Consider the following 13,675-nt stretch of genomic DNA (forward strand, 5'->3'; position numbering starts at 1 on the left):
CTGTAGAGGGGGGGATGGTGGGGCAGGGCTGTTGCTGCAATCACTTTTGGCAGAGTCTCTCAGTGAGGCTTGCCCGGAAGCAGAAAGCTCATGAAGAAACTGGAAGGCAGCAGAACCTTCAAAGCCAACCTTTAGTGACTCACTTTCACAAGTTAGAACTCATAGCTGAAAGATTCAGCAATCTCTCAACAGAGTGGTACCACTTAGGGACCAAGTGTTCAAACACGTGAATCTCTAGGGGACATTGCAGATTCAATTCACAACAATAAGAAACTTCTTTTTAGGTGATATATAATACATACATACATATGTGTGTATCTGCTCCCTGTATCCACACTACACAACTACACATATACAATACATACATACTCACATACATATGATATATATGTATATATATATATATGTATATATATAGAGAGAGAGACAGACAGAGAGACAGAGATACAGAGAGAGATGCATAGTGTGTGTCTGCGCGTGCGCGCACGCGTGCCTGTGTGTGTGTGTGTGTGTGTGTGTGTGTGTGTGTGTGTGTGTGTGTGTGTTGTGTATTTAGGAATCAGGTATCCTGATTTCAACCACTTGTCTTCACTGTAATTTTTATCCATATTAATTAAAGTATATTCTATGGTATTATGTCATGCACATGCACATAGAGATTAAAATTGGTGGCTATAGTTAATGGTTTAATTTGCCTATTGTCTTACATACTTTATGTGTATTTACATGATCATGAGTAGCTAAATCTACTTATTTAGCAAAAGCCTCAAATAAAATGTGAACTGTAGTCTTCACTTCTCAGAGACCTCATTTTGCTAACACATTTTTTTCAGTTTGCATTTAAAACTTCTTTGCCAATTCAATACCCATGTACATACAATGAATGGAAGATACTCAGGTGTTGTTGGCCTAGTAAATGCTTGGGTTTATTTATTTATAACAGGTCTGATACTCCAACCAAAAGCCAGTGCAATGAAGCATTAATTTCTCAGGGGAAAAAAAACAATGAGAACATGATTCTGAAATCACATACATGCATGCAGGCATGCACACACGCACACACACACACACAAATTAGAATTGGACTCTTCCTCCAGTGGGATTCTTGTATAGATTTTCTGGAACATCTTGTTGTTGGTATACTGGTGGTACCAATGGTTGTAGTGGCATGGGAGGTGCCGCTGCTGACACAGCAGGATTTGCTGGCAGAACTACCACAACCTGTGAAATGAATCACAATGTCACTGAGTCACCCAGTATATTTAGAGCTTCCTTCTCCTTACCCTACGATGTCACCTTTACCAGTGTCTACACTGTTGCTATGGAGTTGAATCCTACATCACCCTGGTTGGTGTCTCAGGCATAGGTCAGGTGTTGCACACATAGGATGCTCATTCTACAGCAGAGTTGGACCAGAGAAGCTGGTGTTTGCAGCACATCTTGGAGCATGAATCTTCCATGTAAATGGCTTAAGAATCAAGGTGTTGTGGTAAATGACAATGGTGTTCTTCCAAACTAGTTTACTCCTGTTGACAGCAGCACATCCATGCTGTGACCTGACAGACACGAACAAATTTCTCCACACACGACAGTGGCCCAGAATGGCAGAAGCATCATGAGACTTGGGAAAAACCTGTCCTTCACAAACTCAAGTGATGTGGGGGCAGTGGTAGAATGAAGAAGATGTACATGCTTAAGTATAACATGCCCCTAGGCCACTGCTTTTGTGGGTTAATACAGGAGGTCAGCAGGAACAGCATCGCTCAGCTCTAGGGAGCAATTGCTAGGCTTCACTGGCTCCTTTCTCTACTTGAGGCTTTGCAGCTTTGAGGACACTCCTGGCATATAATCCTCATGGTCTACTTCCTGGTCTTTTTTTCTCCTCATAAGTCTGTCACTTTCTTATCTCTATGTAACCCTCTTCCTCCTCATGGCTCAAGATCATCTGCATCAGTTCTTGGGGAAAGACAATGGTCATGTGTGCACGAACTGAAAGTTTCTCATAAACAACAGCCCAGTCAACTCCCTGAGCACATTTGAGGCAGGACAACAGGGTTTGGAAAGGAGTGATTAGAACAGAGGAAAAGGAGTTGGATTTGATCAAAGCACATTATCTGCAGTTATGGCATTCTCAAACAATAAAGATTAGCACGTGAAAGAAACCAGTACACAGAAGAAGATTGGAAAGACTTTTCCACCTGGGTTTCATCTAAGGAACAGAGCTTGCTAGGTGGGGATGGTTGGCAGTGAATCTGTGAGACACAAACAGAAGAGGCAGGATCTCTCACAGTCCTGTAAAAGGGTGCTACATTCTGTGGCTGGAAGCCTTTTGGATTCTTTCTACACCTCACAAACCCACTTCCATTCTTAGTAATACTTTTCTTTTTCTTAATAAATTGTCTCTATTTCTATTTCTAAGTACGAGTCTCTGGTACAGTCTTTGCTCTGAAACACAGGGATTTGGAATTGGGTAACCTCTGAACTCAGATCCATGGCTTGGCCATCATAAACATGTTTTCCCAGACTCCCTTGGTTTTCTAGATCTTTCTCTCCATCTCCCCTCTGCCTGAAGGCTGCAGATATTTTCACCTTGTCTGTTCTGTTGTTTTCCCTCCCAGAAACTGTCATAAAAATGTTCATAAGCTTCCTTCTGAGTCTGGTTCTAAACTCTTTTATTAATGAAGCTAAAAACCCCAAAGGGAACCTCAGTTTCTCTGGTAAGCCTTTGAAGTCTGAGCAGAGGACCCAGCTGATGGTCTTGACTTGAGGAAGGTGAGAGACAATGAAGATGTGTCCTTGTTAGCTGCTAGATTTATGTGACTGACTACAGAGCAATAGAGATCTACTGAACATCATTTAACGAGGACTGATACTTACCTCACTGGAGGTACAACAGGATGCCTTACACCCAAAGGCAGCAATGGACACAGTAACGCAGAATCCTAGCACATTTAAAATGAACATCAAAGCATCCATACCCTAAAAACAGATTCATACAAAGGAATGTGAAGAGTGAGTGGAGATTATAAGTTTGAAATATGCCCTCCCCCTTGACTACCATCCCCAAAGAGGAAAGACCCTAGCCAGGGATTTGGAAATACAGCTTTTGATATGGTCCAACCCTTAGACAATTTCTTGGCCTCCTGAAAGTCATTTATTTTATCAATTTTTTATTATTAAAAATTATCAGGACCCCAGAGTCTGCTATGCTCTGATGCTAAAAATTTCACATGGAGAAAAATCATAATATTTTTCCACATTTGAAGAGAATGGTCTTTCAGGTTGGCTTTCTAACCAAGCCCTGGAATGGGGAGATACTAGTTTGCAGTGGGAAGGAAGGTTGTTTATTAGATAATATAGACAGACTGTCCTGGCCTGTGCAAGGTGTCCAAGTTATTACAACGTCTTCACAAGTAGAAGCAAGATGCTGAAGAATCAAAGTCCTAGAGCCTGAGGAGGCTGCAGTACTTGCCTTGAAATAGAGGACAGAATGATGAGCCGAGGGATGGAGACAGAATGTAGAAACACAAAAGCCAAGAAAATTACCTGTCCCTAAATCTCCCAGGCAGGACAACAGCCCTGTCAACATTTTGATTTTATGCAATTGAGACTCATTTTGAACTTCTGTCATCCTGTAATATATCTGGATTATGCATTCAATTGGTAGCAATTATCACAGCTATAATAACTGATTGGTGTTAAACCCCACGTCCCTTAGTATTCAAGGCACTTGACTTTGTCTGATTCTTCACCAGACCACAGGATCAAAATGGAGGAACAAAGGTAGCACGTTTGTTCTGAATTCTCTTGCCTTGTACTGGTGCCTGGAACTGCTGGGTTTGGATATTCTGTCTTTTTCTCTCAGTGATCAGAAATGCTCCCTCTGCTGTGAATTAGTCAATAGATCAGGAGCTTGGCACATAGAAATACTGATTCAGTGGGCCCTGAGAATATTTGCATTTGTTGTTTTAATCCTTGCTCCTGCCTCAACAGATCCAGTAGTCTCTGTGTTTCAGGCATTGTGGCAGGCACAAGGGCAGAACAGTGCTGCGGGCCGCAGGAGTATATCCTAAGAACTCAGCTGGTTATGGCAAAGTCACTACCTGGAGGGATCAGGGAATTCTTCTAGAGGAAGCCAAATTCCAAGGAGCTTTTTTGTTATTTGGCTTGTTATAATATCAGCTGTCTTTTGTTATGAAAACTGTGCTTTCACAGTTTTCCCAATTGACTTTTCCCTAAGAAGGGCTAACAGTGTAGACTGATCACTCTCTGTACATACACATTCCAGATATTTGGAGAACAGCCTCAGGAAAGGCTTTCTCTGGAATCAGATATCTCCCTTAGCCACTTTCAAGGACTAACAGTAATCATAGTCCACATACAAGTCTCCTGACTTAAGGTAAATCCCACAAGGAGACACTGCCTAGGTTAGGTAGATGTTGAGTAATAGCTTTACTCAATTTAGCTTGGACCCTCCTTTCTTACTGCCTTACTAACTTTATAGACCTCTAACTCCTTACCTAACCACTTCTAGGAATATTTAGATAACCTTCTGCGCTGACAGCTATGCTCAGCCAGAACCCCAGTTCAAGCCTCCCTGTAATTATCATCATTGGCAGCATCCAGCCAGGTCCATCCCCAGATGGAGGAAAGTACTTTATCAGAGATTACTCAGTACTCTCTAAGAACAGACTTAAGCATCCAGGCTACCTGTTTGAGAAAGCCTTGTGGATGTGCCAATTAAGCTTTACTTCATCCTTTCCCAAACCTTACCTCTAGTTCCAGATCTCCCTTTAACTATCACCAGAGTCATCTAGCTGTACACAGGTTGCCTAGCGACTGAGTACACTATCCCCCACCCTGCAGAAAAACGGCAAATAGCTTGGACAGATAGGAGCCACAGTAAAAAAGAAAGCAGTTTTATTTTCTCCCATTGACCTAGCAATTTATAGATTCTTAACATTTTCTACCAATCACACTTAAGACTATAGTTGAGCACATAAGATCCATCTTCTTACATATTACCTGAATTTAGCCTTTAGTTAATTCATTTCCCCATTGGTCACTTCCCTTTTTGGTTGCAAATGATAATTAATGGTTATTGCCCCTCTATGTGATTCTCATCAACCTTCTTTTTGACCCTGGAAACCTGGCTTGCACTGCCAAGGGATTACTGCTTGTAAGTGTATATATACCAGGACTTCCAGGGCACGACAGGACGGAGAAGGGAAAAGAGAATGGAAGAACTAGATGGGTAAGAACTTGAGAGGAACAAACTGAGATAGGGAAGAACTGGATTGAAGGGCTAGAAGAGAGGACTAGAGGAATGAGATGGAAGATGAGGAAGAGCCAGATGGGGAAGAACAAGATGAGGAAGAACAAGATGAGAGAGAAGGAGATGGGAGAGGAGCTGATATGGGAAAGAATTAGATGGAAGAGAACCTAGAAGGGACAGAACTAAAAGAAGGAATTAAGATAGAACCTAGAGGGGACAACAGACAAGTGTAGGAGAAATTTGGCAGGAAAGGAGCTAAAACTGAGAGCAGAGTATAAGCTTGTAGAGAGAGAACAGACACAAAATAATAAAGTATATGGACTAAGGAGTTTCGTGTACATAGATTCATTTCTTTTCATCAAAGATTAATTAAGAGCTGGTTGTAGATTCTTCCCAGACCCTAGGAGGGGACTATCCAGGGCCTGGACCCCCATAGTCCCTCATAGAACAGCAAGTAGGAGAGATGGTAGCCTTGTCCTCAGAAGTGTGACCATCTAGATAGTTAGATTAAACGTTTCTTTGAGGGTCAGAGAGTACAGATTAGGTCTGCATGCCTCATATTCTCCCTTAGAGATATTTCATCACTCTTACGTGATTCATAAACAGTGTCACATACATAATTTAATTTACATAAACAAGCACAGGCTGGGAATGGTAGCTCAACTAAACAACTAAAATCCCAACACAGAGATGAGATGGTGATTTTTAATCCAAGGACAGCCCAGGCCATATAGCAAGACTCCCATCTCCAGAAATATCAAACAAACACACAAACTGAAAACAGCAATATAAACAAAACGAAAGAAAGATTTTCAACATAAGTAGCAGGTGTATATGTGTTTATAATATACTCCTTTAAGATGTAGGGATTGTTATTTTTCTAAGTCACTTTGGCTGGTCATTGGCAATTCCATGTGGCTTATTCTGATGGTTCCAGGTAACAAGTACTCTATCTGTTCTTTCTTACAAGGAGCTCACCCTTTTAATTCTGCTTTGTAAAATCATAAAGTATACAATATGTCTTTCCTCCCAAGGGGTTTGGAACCCCCACTATTAGGAACTTGGTTTTATTTTGTATCTCTCTGGAGTGCCAACTCAAGATCTGACATGACATATGGGCCCCTATGTCTGTGAACTAGCCACAATAGTGGTTTTCTTTTTACTTAGTTATAGACAGAAGGGAAATAATCGGATGTCACCTGATCCCTAAATAAATAACTGTTCTACTTCCCAATCATCCCTACCTCCCCAATGTGGTTTATAATCAGAGGGTTGATGGTTGCTTTTGTGAGAGTCAGTGAACCCTTGCCTCCACTGTGGCATCCCATCAGTGATGAAATACTCACCACAAGAACTCTGACTGTATAAGGAATACGAAATGCACTCGAAAGCACACTAATGAAACCTATTATACTTGTTGCTGCAGCCACCACAGAGCTAGTGGTGTTCAAAGTTATACTGCTGATGACCTAGAAAGGAAGGGGAATCAGTTAATTCAGTTGTATCCTTGGTACAGCTCCATCGATATTTGAAATACACCATGATTTATTAATGCATTTCATCCTCTTTTTGCCAAAAGTAGAATCTGTGTCTTTCCTTATGATGTCTTTACTTCTAATCCCTTGCCAAAGAAAAAGCCTTAGACTGTTTTCCCTAAGACTAAATTCTCCAGATGATTCTCAAGGGCACAAGATGCTCTTAAATTTTCACAGTGAAAATTTCAGTCTTTGACTAGTTATCGGGAAAGCCCTGTCTGTCATTTCCCACCACACTCTGCTACAAACTCCTGACTATTCTTGTGGGAATGCTGACAGTCACGCATGCCCATCTCCCTCTTGCATAGTTCCTCCTATGCTGTGGATTTGGCCCCACAATTCTCTTCTCATGGTTCAGCACAATGAGTTTTTGTACGAAGTAAAACTACACAGGAAACTGAAAGTTTGCTGTGTCTCTACCATGAGGTACATTTTACTGGTCAAAGCTGGTTAAAGATGCTAAGGAGGTAGATAGGAGCCCCGGTGTAGCAAGGTCACCTTGATCATGCTACAGAAGTTGATGTTTACCTACTGCAGGAAGGAAAACTCAAATGCAGCTTTTAGTTAGTGAAATAATTGCTGGACTCTTGGCTGTTGCCTTTTATCAGTTTTATGACAGAAATCCTGCTGTAAATGTCTTTTTAAAATCATTATTGTTTTGTATGTACAAATTTCGTCTGCATGTATGTACATGCCTGGTGCCCACATAAATCAGAAGAAGGCTTCAGATCCCCTGGGATTGGAGGTCTATGAACCATCATGTGGGTGCTTGGAATCAAATCCAGGTCCTCTCTAAGAACAATAAGTGCTCTTATTTGCTGAGCTATCTCTATGGCCGCTGTAATTTTTTTTTAAATCTATCATTTTGGATACATTTGTAGAAGCCATTTTAATCTGTCAGTCAATGATGTTATTGCCACGACAAATATTTAATTTCATTGTCACAGGCTGGATCTGAAGTTTCAAGGTTCATCTGTCTAACCCTACCTGGGATTCCTCCTCCAGAATTCACTGCACCAGGACCAAGATTCTCCTAGCATCTGCCTTGACACAATATCCACTCAGACGTGATGAGACCTGTTATGACCTTGTAGCTCAGCTACACATTTGAAAGTCAGATCATTCTAAAACTCATAGCCTTGCCTTGGCCTCAGGAAAATAGAACCAACCCCCTTTACATTTTAGCAGAATGCATACTTGATAAAATCATTCACATTTTATGGCAAAACACAACAAATACATACCAGTCCCTTTGTAGTTCTCACTGCTGCTGCAATGGACAAGGACCCTGAGAGCATGAACTGGTCATAAGAGGAAAAATTCAGGTTAAAACTTTATACAGTTATAAATCATAGCATGCTGGCACTCACTTCTAACTCAACTAGGTCTATTAAAGTGATCAGTTGTCTTCAAAGCAGTATTAGTTGTCACACACAACTTACCCACAGCAACAGGGGAGTAAGAGGGAGACATTGGAAGAATCAAGGTTTTCTTTGTGAACTATGCAACTATCATCCTACCAAAATTGTTTAAAAGCAATGAAGACTAGAACTCCCCAGTCTGTATAACAAGATTTTTCCCTCATGACCCTCAAACTGATGAAGATTGCTCCCCCCCCAAAAAAAAACCCAGAAATTATTCTTGCTGGAAATATATATTTGAAGCTGTAAATAAAACAATGGCAAAAATTGAATTCTATATTAGACAATCACTGGAATACTGTAGCTCATTTGAATCTAGCAATGTGGCAATTATTTTCAATTTATTCTAAATGACTGCTGTCAACTTGATTGAATTGACCTCTTTAAACTATTTAGCTAAATATACAGATGTCTGCATTTGCTTTCCAAATGTTGGTTTAGAAGATTTAAAGTTAATTGGAGAATCAGTAGGATCACACCATTGAAACTAAAATCAAGATGTAGATGTAAGGTTGGGGAGATGGCTGTCAGTCAATTGCTTCCCCTGCAGGCTTGAGCCCTTGAGTTCAGTCCTCCATCATGAACTATGAGAGTTGGTTGCCAAGATGACAATGAATAGGAAATAAAGATGGACACAGAAAACCATAGTGAGGAGATATATGAGATTCTGAGTCCTCATTCACGGAATGAATAGATTTTGAGTATATTCCCCTTTCCTAGTCTCATTTTTTTATTTATAAATGATGATGAAAGCAAATCTCTCAGAAATTGGAGTGATTGGTTGAAGTAGAACATTTTACAAAAACATATAGTAATAGGCCCAGATTATAATGCAATGAAAGCTATTACTGGTATTATGGGTAGTATTATTATCCTATTAATATTATTATATATTATTATCATCAGTATTATTATCCTATTAATATTATTATATATTATTATCATCATATAATCATTGGTATTATTATTGATAGGTAAAGTGCCATGAAACTTTGAAAAGTATGGGAGCCTGTGGCATTCCTCATTTTTTTTGCATTCCTCAAATATTGAACACCTGTTGCAAATAGGAAGGGAAAATTAAAGTATCAGGTTTACAAAACAACTAAATTTTCTCATTCTCAAGGTTATCAATAAATGGAAACCTTACAACACTTGAATGGGATTCTCAGCTGAAAAATAACCAAATTGGGCCGGGCGGTGGTGGCGCACGCCTTTAATCCCAGCACTCGGGAGGCAGAGCCAGGCGGATCTCTGTGAGTTCGAGGCCAGCCTGGGCTACCAAGTGAGTTCCAGGAAAGGCACAAAGCTACACAGAGAAACCCTGTCTCGAAAAACCAAAAAAAAAGAAAAAAAGAAAAATAACCAAGTTTATGAACTTTATTTTTCACTTGTCAGCTCATACCTTATAGGTAAGAAAATGTTTGATATTTTATACTTAACTGACACTCTGAACTACAAAAACTCTCTTCAGTTTTATTTAGAGGAAGCTTGTTTAACTTTTAAAAATTTGCTGAGAGTTGATTAGGCGGACTCTGTGAATCATCTGCTCGGTTCTGTCTCCTCACTCTTGCTAACACTGCCCCCTCATTTCACTCTTTTCAGGAGCTTCAGAGTTCAGTGATCCCTTCCCAGCTAGAGACATGGATCTCAATTTCCCCAAATAAAGATGCAAGCTGGTTGTCCTTAGGCTTAAGAGTATACTTGTAAACTATTTATGAGTAATGAAATAGATACATTAACATGTCAAATTGCTCTGTGATCAAGATGTGATGACATTCTTGTATCACTGAATAACCAACCCTAGGAATGACTAGCCTCTGGACTCCTGAGGAAATTAGTTGTGCCCATGCTTAAGTAACTCTTGTGGGTGTACAGGACTGCATGCTGTCACAGTATTCCAAATGACATATTAAATAAACAGTCCACCTAGTTTATGTGAATGGTATGTTGATAGTGCAACATGAACAAGGAAAAGAACTGAATAAGGTTTAGATACACTCTTCTCAAACTTATAGACTACTTTAAAGAGTAGATAGAGGATTCCACCCAAGGTTAGTGCAGTTACAACACAGTGTTATTATCTCCAGTTACATAAGATGATATGTCACTCACCGGGATTGACCCCCAAACTGGGGCCCATATGTACACTGAAAGGATTTGCAGGGAATGTTCTGAATTCATCATTATTACACCCAAGCTGAGGTTTATGAGAGCAATCATAACTTGTACAACCTAGACACAAAAAAGTGAAACATTATCCACCAAAAAATGATGTCCATGCTAAGTACTATCAAACCACTAAGTCCCCTTCATCTCCACTTTAAATATTCACAGATGAATTTTGAAATGTGATTCTCTTGTCAGTAGTCTTCATATACAGGGGGGATGTACTAACTTACCAATTTCCCTTGGAGTATCTCTCACACACATACACACACATGCACACACACACATACACACATGTACACACATATTTCAGTAATTTCAAACTTGGAGGGAATTTGTGAAGTTCTTCCCAGAGGGACTTTTATGATACCCATTGTGCATCTCTACTACTGTTTTATCCTTTGTCATGTGCTTACACAAGAAAGACTCGGGAATTAGGAAGAAGTTATTCCAGCAAGAAGCCACTTGAAGAAACAAAATTTGATGCAGAGTGAAGAAAATATGAACAGACACACGATCTTCTTTGGGGACTTGGAGCATGAGGAAGGAATGTGAATACGGTGACCTGAAAATTGGGGGAACTCCCTTAGTAAAGACTAGACAAAATGAAAACAACTTATGAAGATATGTGGGAGGAAATGAGAACAGTGCATAGAAGGAAATGTACAGGCTATAGGAAGAGACTGGAAAAGACATTTACATATTTATGTATATATATATATTTCATATGTATGTGTATTTGTAGCAATAATCTTTAAAGAAAAAGAAGTTATGGATATGGAAAGGATGGGCAGCATGGGAGGGCTGGTGGAGGAAAGGGGAGGAGAGAAAGCTTATAATCCTATTTTAATTAATTTTTTAAAATAAAAAAAAGGATACATCTAAACCAAGTCAACTCCCTGCACTTTAATTCATGGGAACTCCCAAAAAGGACAAAAATTTAATCAAAAGGAAAAAAAAATAGAGTGAAAACCACTGGAATTCAAAACAGTGAATCAATGGATAAAACTTACAAAACCTAGGTTTATTTTCCTTTAGAGATAGATAAAATCAATGACTTTCTAGGCAAAGTAACTGAGAAGACAAGTGATTAATACTCTCAGAAATCATGCTGGGTATTACACTGTGGAAAACCAAAAGAAGAGGCCAACAAATCCAATACACTTAGAGGAATTGCCGGAGAATACACTGTAGCAAATCTCAGAAAAGAAAATAGCCACTAAGAATAGTCTTATGTCATATGAAAAGAATTAATATTGCCCGATAACACTATGATTTTTCCTAACTGATATTTAAAGGAAGTAATAAAACACAGAGCACTAAGCTCAGAGTTCACAGCACTGGGGAGTGTCTATCTTTATCTCTCCAGTTTTTCTGTAAATGTAAAACTGCTCTCAACTGATAAATTCTTACTGATATATTTACATATACAAATTCCCTGCTGACACAAAATGTATATCATGAATAATGACTATTTAAAACAGCTGTCTGCCTAACAGCAGCTACCCAGTGGTTGTAAGGTTGGGCTAGTGAGTACATTCTGCATTTAGTGACCTTTAACTTGCCCGGGATGTTATTCTTTTGAAGTTCTCTATTTTTTTTTAGGCACACTCTTCTGCAGACAGAAGTATGTGGAAAATAGAGGATTTCTCATCTGAGTAGCAGGCAAAAGAAAGGCACTGGAAACAGATCAGAACAGCATGGGTTTATCAACCAGTGGGTAGACCTGGGCCTGGATCCCAGCAGAAGCTTGCAAAGCTTTTTCTCTGCACTGAAGTACATATGATCATCTTGGATGACCCACAGCTTAGAACAGACCTGAAGTTCCTATATTTTAAGCATAATTAAATCTGAAGTCTGATGTGATAGAATAACATATTCATTTGCAAATGATAGATTTGAAAATCTAATGCCAATGATCTTGAGATGTGTTGATGAATCCTAAGCCAAGTGGGACAGAGTCCTGGTGTTAGCTTTTTTTTTTTTTAAATCATTTAGATATTTACAAAATCATACTCCCCTCAGATCCAAAAACATCTTACCCCTAGGACTTTGGGTTCCCCCTTCAAGAATTTTTCTGTGCTCTCTTTCCACAGTTGTGACCTTATAACAGACTTCTTTGAGGCCTGAACATCTCCAGGGATCACCTCTACAATGGTCTGTTCTGTTCCTTGCATGGTTGTCATGGCAGCAGAAACAGTGCTGAAATAAGAATGAAATTTTGGCGATCCCTGTGTCTTTCTTGGGGTCCTGATTTCCAGGTAGCCTCCCTGGTGATGTGAGTAGCAGTCCAGTCATCTTTGTTCCACATCTAGTATCCTGTTATGAGTGAGTACATACCATGTTTGTCTTTCTGAGTCTGGGATACCTCACTCAGGATGATTTTTTCTAGGTCCATCCATTTGTCTGCAAACCTCATGATGTCATTGTTTTTCTCTGCTGAGTAGTATTCCATTGTGTATATGTACCACATTTTGTTTATCCATTCTTCAGTTGAAGGGCATCTAGGTTGTTTCCATGTTCTGGCTATTACAAACAATGCTGATATGAACATAGCTGAACAAGTGCTCTTGTGGTGTGGTTGAGCATTCCTTGGGTATATGCCCAAGAGTGGTATAGCTGGATCTTGGGGGAGATGGATTCCCAATTTTCTAAGAAAGCACCATATTGATTTCCAAAGTGGTTGTACAAGCTTGCATTCCCACCAGCAGTGGAGGAGAGTTCCCCTAGCTCCACATCCTCTCCAGCATAAGGTGTCTTCAGTGTTTTTGATCTTAGCCATTCTGACAGGCGTAAGGTGGTATCTCAGAGTTGTTTTGATTTGCATTTCCCTGATGATTAGGGATGTTGAGCAATTCCTTAAATGTCTTTCAGCCATTTGGGTTTCCTCTGTTGAGAATTCTCTGTTTAGTTCTATAGCCCATTTCTTAATTGGACTGTTGGGCATTTTGATGTCTAATTTCTTGAGTTCCTTATATATTCTGGATATCAGTCCTCTGTCAGATGTGGGATTGGTGAATATCTTTTCCCATTCTGTAGGCTGTCGCTTTGCCTTGTTGACCGTATCCTTTGCCCTACAAAAGCTTCTCAGTTTCAAGAGGTCCCATTGATTGATTGTTTCTCTCAGTGTCTGTGCTACTGGTGTTCTATTTAGAAAGTGTTCTCCTATGCCAATGCATTCAAGACTACTTCCTACTTTCTCTTCTAGCAGGTTCAGAGTAGCTGGATTTATGTTGAGGTCCTTGATCCACTTGGACTTAAGTTTTGTGCATGGTGAT

At 39.8% G+C, this 13,675-nt stretch overlaps 1 protein-coding gene across 1 annotated transcript; it reads right to left on the reverse strand.

Moving 5' to 3' along the window:
- Nucleotides 1-1,074: 1,074 nt before the first annotated feature.
- Nucleotides 1,075-12,579, reverse strand: LOC131895373 (membrane-spanning 4-domains subfamily A member 4D-like). Its single transcript, XM_059246130.1, has 6 exons — nucleotides 12,440-12,579; nucleotides 10,344-10,463; nucleotides 8,055-8,111; nucleotides 6,622-6,744; nucleotides 2,878-2,979; nucleotides 1,075-1,221 (listed from the first exon to the last, which is right to left on the reverse strand). Exons 1-6 carry the CDS (start codon nucleotides 12,572-12,574, stop codon nucleotides 1,075-1,077), a joined length of 684 nt encoding a protein of 227 aa, XP_059102113.1. The 5' UTR covers nucleotides 12,575-12,579.
- Between the last annotated feature and the right edge of the window lie 1,096 nt (nucleotides 12,580-13,675).

The sequence above is a fragment of the Peromyscus eremicus genome, chromosome 1 (genome assembly GCF_949786415.1).
Source record: "Peromyscus eremicus chromosome 1, PerEre_H2_v1, whole genome shotgun sequence".
NCBI lineage: Eukaryota > Metazoa > Chordata > Mammalia > Rodentia > Cricetidae > Peromyscus > Peromyscus eremicus.